The sequence below is a fragment of the Oncorhynchus keta genome, chromosome 20 (assembly GCF_023373465.1).
Source record: "Oncorhynchus keta strain PuntledgeMale-10-30-2019 chromosome 20, Oket_V2, whole genome shotgun sequence".
Taxonomy (NCBI): Eukaryota; Metazoa; Chordata; class Actinopteri; order Salmoniformes; family Salmonidae; genus Oncorhynchus; species Oncorhynchus keta.
In genome coordinates this window covers 29,700,602-29,720,648 of record NC_068440.1, presented here as the reverse complement: position 1 = coordinate 29,720,648, position 20,047 = coordinate 29,700,602, and the positions used below count along the sequence as shown (strand labels likewise).

The 20,047-nt window shown below is 40.6% G+C and overlaps 1 protein-coding gene across 1 annotated transcript; it reads right to left on the bottom strand.

Annotated features, from left to right (window-relative positions):
* Positions 1-10,803: 10,803 nt before the first annotated feature.
* Positions 10,804-19,381, bottom strand: sem1 (SEM1 26S proteasome subunit). The gene is made up of 3 exons (XM_035761910.2): positions 19,213-19,381; positions 18,665-18,758; positions 10,804-11,057 (listed from the first exon to the last, which is right to left on the bottom strand). Exons 1-3 carry the CDS (start codon positions 19,286-19,288, stop codon positions 11,012-11,014), a joined length of 216 nt encoding a protein of 71 aa, XP_035617803.1. The 5' UTR covers positions 19,289-19,381; the 3' UTR covers positions 10,804-11,011.
* Between the last annotated feature and the right edge of the window lie 666 nt (positions 19,382-20,047).

The following is a 20,047-nucleotide window of genomic DNA, read 5'->3' as shown; positions in this document are numbered from 1 at the left end:
TAAACATACCTGAATTTGTCCAATAGATTTCTACAATCTCGTTTGCAACTGTTGGACTAATGATTACACCCTAGGTAGATGCAGGCAAGTGTGTGCAAGGCGGTGTTGAATGTGTCAATGTCTTTCACTTTGATTACAAAAATGAATCTCGACCTGTGAACCTACAGTTGAAGTCAGAAGTTTACATACACTTAGGTTGGAGTCATTAAAACTCGTTTTTCAACCACTCCACAAATTTCTTGTTAACAAACTACAGTTTTGGCAAGTCGGTCAGGACATTTACTTTGTGCATGACACAAGTAATTTTTCCAACAATTGTTTACAGACAGATTATTTCACCTATAATTCACTGTATCAAAATTCCAGTAAATCAGACGTTTACATACACTAAGTTGACTGTGCCATTAAACAGCTTGGAAAATTCCAGAAAATGACATCATGGCTTTAGAAGCTTCTGATAGGCTAATTGACATCGTTTGAGTCAATTGGTGTACCTGTGGATGTATTTCAAGGCCTACCTTCAAACTCAGTGCCTCTTTGCTTGACATCATGGGGGAAATCAAAATAAATCAGCCAAGACCCCAGAAACAAATTGTAGACCTCCACAAGTCTGGTTCATCATTGGGAGCAATTTCCAAATCACTGAAGGTACCACGTTCATCTGTACAAACAATAGTACGGAAGGAGACACGTTCTGTCTACTAGAGATGGACATACTTTGGTGCGAGAAGTGCAAATCAATCCCAGAAAAACAGCAAAGGATCTTGTGAATATGCTGGAGGAAATTGGTACAAAAGTATCTATATCCACAGTAAAACGAGTCCTATATCGACTTAACCTGAAAGGCCGATCAGCAAGGAAGAAGCCACTGCTCTAAAACCGGCATTAAAAAGCCAGACTACAGTTTGCAACTGCACATGTGGACAAAGATCGTACCTTTTTGGAGAAATGTCCTCTGGTCTGATGAAACAAAAATAGAACTGTTTGGTCATAATAACCATCGTTATGTTTGGAGGAGAAAGGGGGAGGCTTGCAAGCCAAAGAACACCATCCCAACCGTGAAGCACGGGAGTGGCAGCATCATGTTGTGGGAGTGCTTTGCTGCAGGAGGGACTGGTGCACTTCACAAAATAGATGGATCATGAGGTAGGAAAATTATGTGCATACAGTATATTGAAGCAACATCTGAAGACATCAGTCAGGAAGTTAAAGCCTGGTCGCAAATGGGTCTTCCAAATGGACAATGACCCCAAGCATACTTCCAAAGTTGTGGCAAAATGGCTTAAGGACAACAAAGTATAGGTATTGGAGTGGCCATCACAAATCCTTGACCTCAATCCTATAGAAAATTTGTGGGCAGAACTGAAAAAGCGTGTTCGAGCAAGGAGGCCTACAAACCTGACTCAGTTACACCAGCTCTGTCAGGAGGAATGGGCCAAAATTCACCCAACTTATTGTGGGGAGCTTGTGGAAGGCTACCCAAAACATTTGACCCAAGTTAACCTATTTAAAGGCAATGCTACCAAATACTAATTGAGTGTATGTAAACTTCTGACCCACTGGGAATGTGATGAAATAAATAAAAGCTGAAATAAATAACTCTCTCTACTATTATTCCTGACATTTAACATTCTTAAAATAAAGTGGTGATCCTAACTGACCTAAGACAGGGAATTTGTACTAGGATTAAATGTCAGGAATTGTGAAAACTGAGTTTAAATGTATTGGACTAAGGTGTATGTAAACTTCCGACTTCAACTGTACGTTGTAAACTTTCATTCATAGACTAAGTTGTAGCAACCTCATGATGGGTACAGGGAAAATTAGAGTATCACGTAGTAGCCTAACCCTCTCCATGTTACATTGAGCTGGGTGAATGGAAAATGAATGACAGTCATCCAATATGCTGTAATAGAAATAAGGCCATGCTCATACAAAATGTATCGTCCTCCCTCATCTTAACTGGTCCTGACCGCCACTGGTGTGCATGCTTGCATTTGTTTATGGCTGTCTGTCTTTATGCCAGACAGTTTTTGTGACTGTGTGCATCAGTATTTGTGTGTCTGTGTGTGAGGGACCGCATGCCTACATATTCAGCTGGATGTGTGTCCTGCCTCAGGCTCAGGCAGAGATTTGGAGCGTTGCTGTTGTCTTGCAAGCAGACAGCCATTCACACATGATTAATAGTTTCCTTGTTGGACGCAGTACAATTGACTGTGGCTGTGCCAGGCCTCCCAGGCTCTCCAATCCACTGCCGCTCGCTGGCTGTTCATAATTTGCCTGTGTTTTTCTCCCATTTGATGTGTTTGTCAGTCAGTGGGATGATCCTCCTCAGTACATATGTGATAGCTTTTAGATTGAACACAGGGAAGTGGTCAAACATCTAATCGTATTTCAATAACATAAATCAGTTGTGTGTGATTCCTATAGGATATCATACTTTTGTGTGTGATTCCTATAGGATATCATACTTTTGTGTGTGATTCCTATAGGATATCATACTTTTGTGTGTGATTCCTATAGGATATCATACTTTTGTGTGTGATTCCTATAGGATATCATACTTTTGTGTGTGATTCCTATAGGATATCATACTTTTGTGTGTGATTCCTATAGGATATCATACTTTTGTGTGTGATTCCTATAGGATATCATACTTTTGTGATTTGGTATAAATTGTATGATAACTAAGTCTGCTTAGTGGCATTACTTATTTGTTGATATTGTAATCAGGCCTATATGTCAACATACAGTGGGGAGAACAAGTATTTGATACACTGCCGATTTTGCAGGTTTCCCTACTTACAAAGCATGTAGAGGTCTGTCATTTTTAAACTATGAGAGACGGAATCTCAAACAAAAATCCAGAAAATCACATTGTATGATTTTTAAGTAATTCATTTGCATTTTATGACATAAGTATTTGATACATCAGAAAAGCAGAACTTAATATTTGGTACGGAAACCTTTGTTTGCTATTACAGAGATCATACTTTTCCTGTAGTTCTTGACCAGGTTTGCACACACTGCAGCAGGGATTTTGGCCCATTTCTCCATACAGACCTTCTCCAGATCCTTCAGGTTCCGGGGCTGTCGCTGCGCAATACGGACTTTCAGCTCCCTCCAAAGATTTTCTATTGGGTGCAGGTCTGGTGACTGGCTAGGCCACTCCAGGACCTTGAGATGCTTCTTACGGAGCCACTCCTTAGTTGCCCTGGCTGTGTGTTTCGGATCGTTGTCATGCTGGAAAACCCAGCCACAACCAATCTTCGATGCTCTTACTGAGGGAAGGAGGTTGTTGGCCAAGATCTCGCGATACATGGCCCCATCCATCCTCCCCTCAATACAGTGCAGTCGTCCTGTCCCCTTTGCAGAAAAGCAACCCCAAAGAATGATGTTTCCACCTCCATGCTTCACGGTTGGGATAGTGTTCTTGGGGTTGTACTCATCCTTCTTCCTCCAAACACGGCGAGTGGAGTTTAGACCAAAAAGCTCTATTTTTGTCTCATCAGACCACATGACCTTCTCCCACTCCTCCTCTGGATCATTACATTTACATTTACATTTAAGTCATTTAGCAGACGCTCTTATCCAGAGCGACTTACAAATTGGTGCATACACCTTATGACATCCATCCAGATGGTCATTGGCAAACTTCAGATGGGCCTGGACATGCGCTGGCTTGAGCAGGGGGACCTTGCGTGCGCTGCAGGATTTTAATCCATGACGGCGTAGTGTGTTACTCATGGTTCTTTGAGACTGTGGTCCTAGCTCTCTTCAGGTCATTGACCAGGTCCTGCCGTGTAGTTCTGGGCTGATCCCTCACCTTCCTCATGATCATTGGTGCCCCACGAGGTGAGATCTTGCATGGAGCCCCAGACCGAGGGTGATTGACCGTCATCTTGAACTTCTTCCATGTTCTAATAATTGCACCAACAGTTGTTGCCTTCTTACCAAGCTGCTTGCCTATTGTCCTGTAGCCCATCCCAGCCTTGTGCAGGTCTACAATTTTATCCCTGATGTCCTTACACAGCTCTCTGGTCTTGGCCATTGTGGAGAGGTTGGAGTCTGTTTGATTGAGTGTGTGGACAGGTGTCTTTTATACAGGTAACGAGTTCAAACAGGTGCAGTTAATACAGGTAATGAGTGGAGAACAGGAGGGCTTCTTAAAGAAAAACTAACAGGTCTGTGAGAGCCGGAATTCTTACTGGTTGGTAAGTGATCAAATACTTGTGTCATGCAATAAAATGCTAATTAATTACTTAAAAATCATACAATGTGATTTTCTGGATTTTTGTTTTAGATTCCGTCTCTCACAGTTGAAGTGTACCTACGATACAAATTACAGACCTCTACATGCTTTGTAAATAGGAAAACCTGCAAAATCAGCAATATATCAAATATCTGTTCTCCCCACTGTATATTTATGAATAAATTGGTTATTCAAATGGGAGTGGACAACTGCAGATTATAAATTGGCTTGTTTCGAGCCCTGAATGCTGATTGGCTGACAGACGTGGTATATCACATTACTACCACAATTGATATGGGCTAAAACAAATGCATCCCCTTCTTCTTATAGGTCACCGATGCTCTAGTCCCCATTTCCAGTGTGTAGGAGCGCATGAGTGACTCAGATGATTGATTAATTACAATGATCAGAGCACTGATAATAAGTCACCAGCGATGATGATAACACGAGTGCCTAATTAGCCTGCAAAAGCCTCTCTCTAAATTGTTCTGTTAATGTTTCTTCCTTCACTGTCCAATGCTATTAGGCTCAGTAGAATGGATGGCTTGATATGGGAGCTATAAATGTTTACAAAGATGGTCAGTGGGGGGGGTTGGAGTAAAAATAGAAAACAAAACCTAATTGCTGGGTATTGGTGTCTGTAAGGACAGTGCATGGAGTCACAGTGGGGAGCTTGTTGAGGACGTCACTGTAAACTAAAAATCTTCGGAAAGCCCTTTAAGGCTTATTGCACATTGTGTCACGAATATTACCGAAGGTGACTCCCCTTCTTGTTCGGGTGGCGCTCGGCGGTCGTCGTCGCCGGTCTACTAGCTATCACCGATCCGTTGTTCTGTGTTCCATTGGTTTTGTCTGATTGGTATCACCTGTTTCTTGTTTGGTTGTTAGGGTAGGGTTATATAAGTTTGTTCAGCCCGCTTCTGTTTCGTGCGGGCTTGTTCGTCTGTTCTGTCTTTGAGTGTATATTGTTTGCTTTTTGGGTTTCGCGCTGTCCGTTTATATTTCTGTTAATTTGTTTTCCTACTTTTGTTCATGTTATATTTCCTGTACATTAAAGCTTTTTTTTCCCCACATCTTTTGCTCTCTGCGCCTGACTCCACACCTCTTCACTCATTTAGCGTAACACATTGAGGTTTATTTCTTTACACAGGATCAAATGTAATTAAGGGTGAACTGATAAACTCTTAACCAGTGTTCCATAAGAATGATATTAATACTATCATTAAAGGAATATGATAGGCCTACGTGCTGAGGGTATTGTAGAGAGATCCTCTAAAGTGATTGGCTTTATCCATTTCTATTTACTTCTACATTTTGTCCTGATACTACTGCTGTCATTGACACAGGTTGCTTCATGATTAAACAAATCAGTCAATACGACCGTAGTGACCCGTCAGTAACAGATTGAGTCATGATTACACAAATCAGTCAATACGACCGTAGTGACCCGTCAGTAACAGATTGAGTCATGATTACACGAATCAGTCAATACGACTGTAGTGACCCGTCAGTAACAGATTGAGTCATGATTACACAAATCAGTCAATCCGATTGTAGTGACCCGTCAGTAATAGGTGGAGTCATGATTACACGAATCAGTCAATATGACTGTAGTTATCCATCAGTAATAGGTTGAGTCATGATTACACGAATCAGTCAATACGACTGTAGTGACCTGTCAGTAATAGGTTGAGACATGATTACACGAATCAGTCAATATGACTGTAGTTATCCATCAGTAACAGGTTGAGACATGATTACACGAATCAGTCAATATGACTGTAGTTATCCATCAGTAACAGGTTGAGACATGATTACACGAATCAGTCAATATGACTGTAGTTATCCATCAGTAACAGGTTGAGACATGATTACACGAATCAGTCAATATGACTGTAGTTATCCATCAGTAATAGGTTGAGTCATGATTACACGAATCAGTCAATATGACTGTAGTTATCCATCAGTAACAGGTTGAGACATTACACGAATCAGTCAATATGACTGTAGTTATCCATCAGTAACAGGTTGAGACATGATTACACGAATCAGTCAATACGACTGTAGTTATCCATCAGTAACAGGTTGAGTCATGATTACACGAATCAGTCAATATGACTGTAGTTATCCATCAGTAACAGGTTGAGACATGATTACACGAATCAGTCAATACGACTGTAGTTATCCATCAGTAACAGGTTGAGACATGATTACACGAATCAGTCAATATGACTGTAGTTATCCATCAGTAACAGGTTGAGTCATGATTACACGAATCAGTCAATACGACTGTAGTTATCCATCAGTAACAGGTTGAGTCATGATTACACGAATCAGTCAATATGACTGTAGTTATCCATCAGTAACAGGTTGAGACATGATTACACGAATCAGTCAATATGACTGTAGTTATCCATCAGTAATAGGTTGAGTCATGATTACACGAATCAGTCAATACGACTGTAGTTATCCATCAGTAACAGGTTGAGACATGATTACACGAATCAGTCAATATGACTGTAGTTATGCATCAGTAATAGGTTGAGTCATGATTACACGAATCAGTCAATATGACTGTAGTTATCCATCAGTAACAGGTTGAGACATGATTACACGAATCAGTCAATACGACTGTAGTTATCCATCAGTAACAGGTTGAGTCATGATTACACGAATCAGTCAATATGACTGTAGTTATCCATCAGTAATAGGTTGAGTCATGATTACACGAATCAGTCAATACGACTGTAGTTATCCATCAGTAATAGGTTATGACATGATTACACGAATCAGTCAATACGACTGTAGTGACCCGTTAGTAACAGGTTGAGTCATGATTACATGAATCAGTCAATACGACTGTAGTGACCCGTTAGTAACAGATTGAGTCATGATTACATGAATCAGTCAATACGACTGCAGTGATTCGTTAGTAACAGTATGTGACAAAATGTCACCCAGATGTTGGGCAATTATTTATTTTTTCACTTGGATTAGCACACTTCTATTTTCCACTTTTTCTCAATTTTACCATGGCGTGTTCTTTACTGTATTGTAGGCAGATGTGATAGAGCTATAGCATAACATATAGTGAGTAATGAATACTGGCTGTCCTTTCCACGTTGTTTTATTACTGTAGTTTTGATTCGGCCCTTGCAGTCAAGTCTTCATATAAGGTAAAGTATAGTAGTACCATCAGCAGCTCCATGATGCTCACACTGAATTTCACTGGCTGCATAGCAAATGACAAAAGTAGGGCACTATATAGGGAATATAGTCACATTTGGGGGACACTGTTTTCTACCATTGTCTATGCAGGACCATGCATGTCCATATCACATTAGGCTGAGAGTGACCTCTTGCTCAATGTCTTTGAGAGATTTTACCCTCATTCCCTCAAAATTCCTCCCAGACCAAAGAGAAGAGGAATGTCAAACTGCTCTGCTGCAGCAGGGAAGTCCATAATCCACACTGACATCAAACTAAAGTCTGTGTTTTCATAGTGATCAACCTCCACTGATGGCGTTAAAAAGAAACATTCCCTTCTCTTTCTCTCTGTGTGAGAACACGTCAGATGTGTTTAAGGCCTGTCCGCTCTTGAACGAAACTGAAGCTCCAGTATGATCCTACTGTCTGAACTGTCCAGTGTCATGTTCTATGGTCTATGACGAGTCTATCCCCTTTGAACTTAACTTTAATATGTGTGATGGAGAAACAGATGGGAACTAGACTGGTTGTAGAGTAAAACACATGGAACAAAACAAAACTCTTTATCAGGGCTACCTCACTTTAATGTCCAACTTATCGCCATACTGAAAACCCACCCGGCCCACACTCTCAAGGTCAATCCCCATTGAGGTGACGAAGCACACAAATTACTCGGGCTAGACATTAAAAAAGCAGGGTCCTCATTGAAAGTGATGTCTGCCTTGCTCTGGGGCCACTCATTCTTTCTACCCTATCCTGAGGTTGTTTCAGCCCCACAATAAACAGGCCAGACATTGTCACACGAGGGAGCCCTCCTCGCTATTATTTTCTAAAGTAATTACACCTTATTATCTGTGTTTACTTTAGCGAGGGTGAGTGCAGGTGTGGGACGACGCTTGGCCGTGGGCGTTGATGGGTCTCTCTCTCTGGTGAATGACTCGCCCCCTCGTGTCACTTAAAAAAAAAAAAACAAGGTTTTTTTGGGGGCATTGTATATAGCAGTGTCTGCCACTAATTTCAGCCCCACAAAAGAAACGTGCAATTAGGCCTATTATTGTAGCAGCTGCGTGTCCCCTGCCTGCACGACTACAACAGCCCCCGTCTTTCTTGGCTGGTGGTGGAGAGGCCTGCTGCGGTCGCAGAACCCTGGAACGACAGCAGTACCAACCAGGGTCTGAAGGAAGTAAAGTATAGCCTGGGAGGATGCTGTGTGTCCCCTCTCTACAGTGTTGACACAGTGGGATGGATCCATACATCACCCACAGCCACCAGGCCAGAGGAACAATAGAACTGTAATGTTACAGAATGTGTTGTATTCAGTAGTATTTTCACTGTTTTTATAGAGACCTCTTGCTGGTTATGGTCAAACCATGATCCAGGGTTTCATGTACAGATGCTCTTTTTTTGACAAAGTGGACAAAAGCAACTGGAGCAGTCTATTGATGAAACAGTGGTCCAAATCGAAATCATGTTACCGTCCAAAAATAAATCCTCATTGGGGTTCAGTTCAAACAAGAAATGTGATTGTTGACACATCAATAGTGGTCAAAGTGGACAGACTGCCCATGTTAAGGTGAATTATGTGGGTTATAAATGAATGACAAAAGTTAGGTAAATGAAAAGCAATTGGGGGGGGGGCAGAGGCCCTGCTCAAACCCCAACAGTGAGACAACCTGCCGCTCTCAGCACAAACAAAATGGCTGTGTTCTCCATTTCTCACACTTACCGATTCTCTCACTCCGTTGCCTTTCCAACAATTAAAATAATGATGTGGCTCTTGGCACTTAGCTTAAATGCATAAGTAAACGTGAGCATCTTTGTGTAATGTGTCAATCTTAGTCCCACATCCTAAATTTTAAAATGTATACATTTTATATTGCACTAGTAGTACCCACAACTGCAGGTTCAAATGGGGTCCATAAAGTCTAAAGACAGCAAATGTTCATTTTGGACTAATTGAAATTCCATTCTGAACAGTTGGCGAAATCAGAAAGTGTCATAAGGGCTTTACACACAAGGGAGCAGTTGGATTGTGGTCTGCAGATGAGTGTTTGGCATAATCACTGGTGAAGAGGGAGCTATAACCTCTGGGGAGATACCCTCTCATCTTGAGGACTTACACCTGTGCAACTTCACAAATATCAGAGAACATACCTTAAAAAGAGACACGCCATTACGAACAGCAGCCATGAGCAATAGATCAGATCAAATCATCTGGCAAAGACAGGGGACAGGATGGTCTGTTTTGCCTACAGTGGTGGAGGATAGATTAGATATATCAACCCATTTTGGTTTGAACAGGAAATCAGGACTGTATCTAATAATACAACCATAATCAATAATATGTAGAGAAACACTGGAAAACAGTATGTGTAAAAGACTTTCCTAATGGCTATTCTAACAAGCTATCGCAGGTCTACCAGCAACATATAAAGAGCAGAGGGAGCAACACTGGAGGAGAGGAAGCAGCTCTCCACTCCACAGCAGGCTGGCAGGCAGCAGGTTATACTGGCATCCATTTCTTCTCATTAAGACTGTGAGACTGAGAGTCCACAAATGCAGCAAAATCATTTTGCTGGGGCGAGTGTGGCTGGGCTAAATTGGCCTCCGGCTCAGTGCGGGGGTCCCTGCTGCACGGAGCCGGAAAAGCAGGGCCTGGTCGGGAGTAGGGCAGGCCCAGGCAGGGCCCCCATGCTGAGACCACCTCCCTGCCCCTGACAAACACGGCAGTGGATAATCTCTCCTTGAGACTGAGACCCAGCCCAACGCCATGAGCTCAAAGGGCATGTAGACAGCAGAGGGGAACACGCATCCCTGTGTGTGGATCATCCTACACACACCCACCCACACACTGTACACACAATTTATGCACAAATCTCACTGCATGTGTGTGTGTCTCTCCATCCACTTCTGACTGACACACACCTGTTCATTGAATGGTTTAATATTGGAGAGTGACCATGTGAAAAATGGGTGGTAGTTTTCAAACTAAGAGCATTACAATGGAAAAATGTGCAGTGCAGCACTTGACTCTTTACGAACATCATGCAACATTCATATTGTGGATTAAAATAGATGGAGTGTGTCACACAGGCCAATAATTACTGGACCATTAAAACGTAGGTTAAGTGTTGCGCAGGCAGTAAAGCTACATTTTAAATCAATGGCTCTAACAAAAAGTGGTATTTAAATGGATGTTAAACCAAAGCCCTGGACCAAAGTGGTCTTTATAGTAAAAACATAACACTGTAAAATATGGATTTATATTAAAGCAGTAACTGACCAGCTGATTATATATAAAGAGATGGAAAATGTGCATAAATAAGAGTATGTGAACGAACGGGTACTTGAACAGAACCATCTTTAATGTGTACATAACTCTGAGGGGGGGGGAATTTACTCGTGAAACACCTTATTCTTGCTAAGGTTTCGTACAAAAATGTGTGCGAGTTTAGCATGTTAAACATCCTCCATTTGAAGTATGATGTTATAAATATAAAAAAACATCAAGTCCATCCCTATCCAATCTCAACAGCCGTGTGGACTCAGCGGCTACTGCGACGTCTCCATCTTGTACCCATGTTTCTCCAGCTCCGCTCTGCAGAGACAAAAAAAAGGATCAGCCAATTGAGGTGATTACAAGGGTTATGTCCCAAATGGCCCACTATTCCCCATTTAGTGCACTACTTTTAACCAGAACCCTATGGGCCCTGATCAAAAGTAAGGAAAGGGATACCATTTGGAACACATCTAAGCAGTGCCGGAGGTTAAAGTACAAGTGGCCATCTATGTTGATTGAGAAAAGAGTTCTTAATATACGACTGAAGAAATACAACGCAGGCAGCTACGGCCTACTTGTACTTAGGTTATAGACTTATAACATAATCATATATGAGGTCTTCTATAAATGTCTTAATAGCAGCCATCAAAGGTTTGAATAAAACAATGCAATATAATTGTCTGAAGTAGCTTACACTCAAAAATGAAAACAGACTGGCCACTTCAAGTCAATACAACAGTTGAATATTCAACAAGAGTAGCCTAACATGTCCATAAATAAAAACACATATTGCTGACAATTACTCGAGAAGCACACATTGTAGACTGTCCGTATTATTCAAAGCCTGCATAATCATTAACAAATGACACGCAATTATGCTGACAAATGTCTCTCTATGTAAGAAAAGAGACACCACGAAGATGAACAGCTGGAAACAGGAGCCTTCATCAGGCTTATCCAGACAACAGAATGCCTCATCCACCAGAAAATATGCATTCTCGTAACGCTCAGTTGGGGAACTCTGAAACATGTCATGAAAGCATCAGAGGTTCTTTTGAAATCGGAACAACTTCTACCAAATGAGATTTAATCTTGAATTTAGCTAGACGAATAGGATGGCTAATATTATTCAATTGGCTTGCTTACTTTGACAGTATGTCAAACAATAGATTGGATGGATCAAATTAAGTAGGCTACATCATCAAGGTTGTAAATGGCTGCGTTTTACCATCTTCTTGGAAAGAAAGGTGAAAGCTCAGTGATGAAACGTCACAACTCGTGAACTCGGGTATCATCATTCTGGTTTGAGTTTCCCACTTAGAACTCTGATTTAAGAGGGTCGTTTATAGAAGTTTCGGCTATTTCCGACTCGGGAAGTCGAATTTCTACGAGAGTGTCCGATTGAATCGTCCTGGTACGCTTGGATGCTATCAACTCAAGAATCAGATCACCACTCACCATTCATGAAGCATTGATAAAAAGACGACATGAAAACACATTTTGGTGATGAAATTTCACTCCCTTATGTCATAAAATACATTTTACCAAGACAAATGTGATTCTTTATGTTCTGAATGATTCAGTGGGGATTTTCTCTGACGTAACATTAACATTATGTCCTAAATGTCAGATTTCGTAAACTAATACATTAGATAATAAACACGGAGCTCGGTTGACATAGCGGTGCAGGTTTCTCTTAACAACTTTTGAGGATTTCACATTTTGTGGCCGTCCACGTCAAAGTTGTTACCGCGGGTCGCAAAAAAACAGAATTAGCATGAAACGAGCTGAATTAAATGTAAAAGCTTGGTATATGCTCAGTGCTCATTGACATTTCAGAGATACAAAAACAAGCGTGAGAAATCTTTGAAAAATAACAAGAATTTCAAATATGAAAAGCATGTTGTAATATGAAAATACTATGCCATGTCTCAAAATTGATATCTATCTTGCCTCTATATTGTTATGTCCAGCTGATTGGATAAGAAATATGACGAGTTCAACAGGGAAGTGAGCCTGTCAGGTAGCCAGCAGCATTAATTCTTGCACAGAATCCAGCCCAGCTGATGCGATGCAGTTTTCCAGGGTTTTTACCTCTTTTTGATTTAGTCACCCTAATTCTGACCATCATACAAGGGCAAAAACTCCCAAAACGTTTGAATGGATTATGATAGACATTTAAAAAATGTTGTAAAAGGTAGATCAGTGGTTGATCTTCAAGGCATTCCTAGTCAATCACCAAACATTTCTGTAGAAAAGTCAAAGGCTTGCACTCCTTTAGTTTTTTCCTCTGTTGGCAGTAAGTGAAGTTGATTCAGAAGCCCTGCACACCGGGTAGGCAAAGTGTTCTATTTTGGAAACATAATTTGTATGAAAAAAATGTAAATAAATAACTGTCTGCCCAATGGACCAGGAGAGCTGTGGCTAAATCTAATTCGCCAACTGCGCTGGCCAATCGGATAGCTCAAATCATTGTTCCTACAGCTTCGACGACCATGGCCACAGAAGTTTGATACTAGCCTACGGGAGATTTCCTAACTTTTATAACCATGACCAGAGAGACTGTCAATGAATACCGCAAAGAGCTGCTGTTTCTATGAGTGAGTTCAAGTTAAAAGCAGTCATTGTTTTAGTTCAACACTATTACAAAGCATAAAACTCGCGCTGCAGCTGCAATGACTGAGTAGCCAAGTGTATCGATAGCCCTGCGCTTTTATAAATATTAACAGCTTGATGTGTTCATTTTAATATGGAGGAATATTTCCCTTTCTCTGGTAATAGGAACAACATGAATTTGTGCCTGAGGCAGGTTCGGTGCGACGAGAATTCCACCATCAGGTGGAAGACAGTGTCCCCTCTCTCTGGTCAGTCTCACTGGAGGAAAGGAAGGAGAGAGCAGAGACTGTGAAAGGCACTACTAATTATGATTTTTCAATGCCGATACCGATTATTGGAGGACCAAAAAAAAGCTGATACCGATTAATCTGACAATTTCTATTTATTTGTAATAATGACAATTACAACAATACTGAATGAACACTTATTTTAACTTAATATAATTCATCAATAAATTCAATTTAGCCTCAAATAAATAATGTTCAATTTGGTTTAAATAATGCAAAAACAAAGTGTGGGAGAAGAAAGTAAAAGTGCAATATGTGGGATGTAAGAAGGCTAACGTTCACAATCCTTGCTCAGAACATATGAAAGCTGGTGGTTCCTTTTAACATGAGTCTTCAATATTCCCAGGTAAGAAGTTTTAGGTTGCAGTTATTACAGGAATTATAGGACTATTTCTCTCTATACCATTTGTATTTCATATACCTTTGACTATTGGATGTTCTTATAGGCACTTTAGTATTGCCAGTGTAAGAGTATAGCTTCCGTCCCTCTCCTCGCCCCTACCTAGACTCGAACCAGGAACACATCGACAACAGCCACCCTCGAAGCAGCATTACCCATGCAGAGCAAGGGGAACAACCACTCCAAGTCTCAGAGCGAGTGACGTTTGAAACGCTATTAGCACGCAGCCCGCTAACTAGCTAGCCATTTCACATCGGTTACACCAGCCTAATCTCGGGAGTTGATAGGCTTGAAGTCATAAATGGCATTGCGAAGAGCTGCTGCTGCTCTATCAAATCATAGACTTCATTATAACATAATAACACACAGAAATACAAGCCGTAGGTCATTAATATGGTCGAATCCGGAAACTATCATCTCGAAAACAAGACGTTTACTCGTTCAGTGAAATACGGAACCTTTCTGTATTTTATATAACGGGTGGCATCCATAAGTCTAAATATTCCTATTACATTGCACACACAACCTTCAATGTTATGTCAAAATTCTGGCAAATTAGGTGGCCCAAAGTGTTGCATATACCCTGACTCTGCGTGCAATGAACACAAGAGAAGTGACACAATTAAACCTGGTTAATATTGCCTGCTAACCTGGATTTATTTTAGCTAAATATGCAGGTTTAAAAAGATATACTTCTGTGTATTGATTTTAAGAAAGGCATTGATGTTTATGGTTAGGTACACATTGAAGCAAGGACAGTCCTTTTTAACGAATACGCACTGCATCGATTATATGCAACGCAGGACAAGCTAGATAAACTAGTAAGATCATCAACCATGTGTAGTTAACTAGTGATTATGATTGATTGATTGTTTTTTATAAGATAAGTTTAATGCTAGCTAGCAACTTACCTTGGCTTACTGCATTTGCGTAACAGGCAGGCTCCTCGTGGAGTGCAATGAGAGACAGGTGGTTAGAGTGTTGGACTAGTTAACTGTAAGGTTGCAAGAATGAATCCCCGAGCTGACAAGGTAAAAATCTGTTGTTCTGCCCCTGAACAAGGCAGTTAACCCACCGTTCCTAGGCCGTCATTGAAAATAAGAATGTGTTCATAACTGACTTGCCTAGTTAAATAAAGATTAAATAAAAGGTGTAAAAAAAATATATATATAATACATTTTTTTTAATTGGCCAAATCGGTGTCCAAAAACGCTGATTTCCAATTGTTATGAAAACTTGAAATCGGCCCTAATTATTCGGCCATTCCGATTAATCGGTCGACCTCTACTACTAATGCAGTGCTCAAAACAAGTGAGAACTCGGAAATCTTCAACTTCCAAGTGTTAAAGACAACTGGGAAGTCAAATAAAAATTTGATCAGACTGGGAAAATTCGTTCTGAATGTCCTCCAACCTAGAATTCCAAGTCGGAAACTCTGGCATCTTTGTTGAGCTTGCGAGTTCCCAGTTGTCTTGAAAACACCATGACCATCAGATGCAGGTACCATCAGCACAGTAAAATAAAAAAGCCAATTTGAAAATTACTTCAATTTAGTCTCAGCTGTACCTCGGAAGTGATACACCAACTGATCTATTTTCTTATCAAAGCTTGAGTTTTGAAATATAATCGAGTTTGAAAATAACAATATTGGCAGGCCAGGCAGATAGCCAATATGCTGTAATAATGTACGAGGCCTACTGCACAAACCTCCTTCCTACAGAACTGATATTAGGTTATACTTAGGACGTTTATTTTTTATTTGAATCTGTGCGGTAGATCTCAGCTTTCTTTTTGACTGCGAAAGTGATCTTGACTCAGAAAAGGTTGGTGACCACTGGTGTAGACTAACAGTGATATGCTTACTTACGGGCCCTTTCCAACAAAGCAGAGTAAAAAAGACAACGAAATATAGAATGAATAAGGATATTTGGCTATTTACACAGGGTACCAGTACCAAGTCGATGTGCAGGGGTACGAGGTAATTGAAGTAGATATGTACATATGGGTAACTGACGAGGAAACAAGAGAGATAATAAACAGTAGCAGCAGTGTATGAGGACTCAAAATAGATATAAAAAAAGGGTCAATGCAGATAACCAATAGCTACCGGGACGAACTATTTAGCAGTCTTACGGCATCGGGGTAGAAGCTGTTCCGGGTCCCGTTGGTTCCAGACTTGGTGCATCGATAGCGCTTGTCGTGCAGTAGCAGAGAGAACAGTCTATGACTAGGGTGGCTTGAGTCTAGGGCTGACCCCATTTAGTCGACCGGCTGTTGGGTCCACCGAGACATCTTTAGTCGTGCAATAGCAAAAAAAATATACACCACCGTTCAAAAGTTTGGGGTCACTTAGAAATGTCCTTGTTTTTGAAAGAAAGGCACATTGTTTTGTCCATTAAAATAACATCAAATTGATCTGAAATACAGTGTAGACATTGTTAATGTTGTAAATGACTATTGTAGCTGGAAACAGCTGATTTTCTTATGGAATATCTACATAGGCGTACAGAGGCCCATTATCAGCAACCATCACTCCTGTGTTCTAATGGCACGTTGTGTTACCTAATCCAAGTTCATAATTTGAAAGGCTAATTGATCATTAGAAACCCCTTTTGCAATTATGTTAGCGCAACTGAAAACGGTTGTTCTAATTAAAGAAGCAATAAAACTAGTCTTTAGACTAGGTGACTATCTGGAGCATTAGCATTTGCGGGTTCGATTACAGGCTCAAAATGGCCAGAAACAAATAACTTTCACCTAAAGGACTCTCAGACCATGAGAAACAAGATTATTGTCTGATGAAACCAAGATTGAACTCTTTGGCTTGAATGCAAAGCGTCTAGAGGAAACCTGGCACCATTCCTACGGTGAAGCATGGTGGTGGAAGCATCATGCTGTTGGGATGTTTTTTTGAGGCAGGGACTGGGAGACTAGTCAGGATCGAGCTAGGCTGAAACACCTGCCTTACTGAAGAAAGCAAAAAAAATACCATGTTTTTATGGAGGCTTTTTTAACTCAATGATTTCATATCATATAATGTAATATATATATATAAAATATAAATATATATAATATAAATATAAATATATAATCTTCACATTGTTTGCAAACTGATATGTGACACGTATTAATGCCAAAATTACATGCAAAACCAGCAACCCCCCAGACAATTTTTTTAATGTACAAAAAATATGAGCTCTGCCCTACCTGCCCTGAATGATGAGTTACCACTGATTAGCTTAAATTATAAATAAAACATTTCCCATTTGGAAATTGCATTCACGAATGAATGTGATCAATTTTTGTAGTTATACTATAATAAAAGCTGAACATAAAAACCTCTGGTACGATTTCAAATGTATTTAGTGTTGTTTACATTGTTCCAAACGGTCAGAAATTGATATTGTAATCTAACAGCACATATAATATGCACACAGCGCTTGCTCCTTGCCTTATTTTTCTTGATCTCCAGTATTTTCCACAACTAGTCAAATGTATTACACATATCTGACTTCCCCTTTACCTCAACCAGTAGCATAAACATTCCCCTGTTTCGAGTTTATTTGTCACACCCCCTGCATCCATTTTTATGTTACGGTGTTCAGAGTTTGTTATAACCAATTTATTGTAGTGATTATGATATGCTATAGGTCAGGCCCTATTGGTCACGTAAAGAGAGCAAGGGTTGAGGGAATAGGGAATGTTTTCAATAAGTCAGAAATGGCTGTAATTATGTTGCAGATTCAGCAACACGTACAGCGCAATTAACACTGATGGTCACTGCAGCAGGGAGGACAGAGAGGCAACTGATGCTAGTCCCAGTCACTTACACAGTGCAGTAAGTCTGAGCCCCGCCTGGCACAATCAAATCAATTACCGGTCAGGCTCCCTCTATTCATTTGTGTGTCTAAAATATTTAATCAAACAGTGTGCTTAAAGCATCACACAAGCTCAGTGAATATAGTTGATTTGATTCAAACACATAAAATGTGTCTATAAGGAAAAATACACGTTTTAACATTTAGACCAATCGATTGGTCAAAAGAACAGACGATTTTTTAAAGTTTTGGACCGCCCTACTGGAATCTGACCATTTTAGGGCCATTTTAGGGCAGGGAGCTCGGCCCCGGTGAATGCACCAATTTGTAAGTCGCTCTGGATAAGAGCGTCTGCTAAATGACTTAAATGTAAATGTAAATGTACTGGGCTGTACGTACTACCCTCTGTAGCAGTTGCCATACCATGCTGTGAGACACAGTCAATATGCTCTCAATGGTGCAGGGTTTGGAACATTGGTTTTCTTAGAGGATTATCTACACAATTAACATTATTTTACCCATTGGTCAAAACATGCATTTTTGATTGGACACCCTACAACTACCAAGTACTCTCCTCTCCTCCCAGACTCTCCATCTAAAGCCTGATGAAATCTGCTGTGGCTAAACATTTAGCATAACCATTTTTACTGTTTAGTTACCATTGCCATATAATGTCAAATCATATAGGTCTACTCAAAAATCAAAGCATCATGTCCCTTAAACGGAGTGGTACTTCTCATTTCTAAGGATGAGATGCTGAGTGGGGTACAATGATTTGTCATAAGTAAAAGGTGGGAGGCTTACCTTAGTTGATTAGAGAAGTCGTCCTCTACATTGTCATCATCCCAGTTGTCTTCCCACACGTGGGCATCTTCATCCTCATCCAACCCAGTCCAATCTGAACACATAAATACAATTATGAGAATTACAAATTATAAAACGTTAGTTGACAAGCAACTACCGAACAAGTAACTCTTACTCAACTAGTTACTACGCTAGCTAGTTAGCCAACGTAGCACGCTAACTGGCATTACAGTTAATTAACTGGCTTTTATATGTTATGTGCTGTTTACTTTATAGTTGACCTTAGTTGGCTAACGTTTAACTATGTAAAGTTGTCGCCAGTACAATCGCTAATTAGCTATCAGTGAACATAAGTGTCTAGCTAGCTGGTTAGCTGCTAGCACACTAGCTAGTTACATTTTTATTCAATGATGTTAGCATAACTAGCAAGCTTGCTAAACTAGCTAGCCGAGTCACTGTTGGGCCCAGTCTGAGAAGTAGTCGCTAAATAAAACAATTCAGTGAAAACGGGTTAACATTAGTAACATATATAACTAGAATTAATTTACCCTCGGCTGGGAATTCTTCAAACTCATCGTCCTCCTCTAATAATCCCAAATCTACAGTCTGTTTCTTGTCAGACATGTTCACTGCCTTTTCGTTGCGCGGGTCTATCGTGAACAAATGGACTTCCAGCGAAAGGGTTTATGGGATAGTGGAGGTTCAAGAGAAGGCTGGTTGCTCATGAGCAGAGACTGCTCTGCCAACAGAATCCCATGTCACACGGTGCTCCTGATTCTGCACGACGGTAAACAATTTAAGTCAGCATACTGTATGTTGATGTGTAGCTATGTTGAGTTATTTTTCGTGTCTGTTTTTTGCATAGGCTAAAATAGACCATGTTTTATTTATTTTGATTTCCACATACACCGGATAGGTGCAGTGAAATGTGTTGTTTGTTTTACAGGGTCAGCCATAGTAGTACTGCACCCCTATCTCCAACAGTGCAGGAATAATATATAGAAAACAAAACAATACACACATAATCCAAAGGTAAAAATAAATAAATAAATATCAGAACGAACAATTGTTAGAGCTTGGCATCAAGGGCACATCGACACATCGACTCGGATATTCCAACCAGCGACCTTTCATCACCTACAAAGCCCTCCACAACCAACCACGCACCTTCCTCTCTGACCTTCTCCCCCCTCCTGCTCCCTCCGCTTCAACTCTGCTGGTCTCCTTGTCACTCCCCCATTCCGCCTCTCCGCCGTGGGTGTCCGGGCCGTCAGCTGCTCTGCCACCAGGCAACTGGAATGCACTCCCCCCACACATGCAAATGCATTCATTTAATTAAAAAAACTTCCTAAAAACACACCTCTTCAAGGATGCCTATAATCT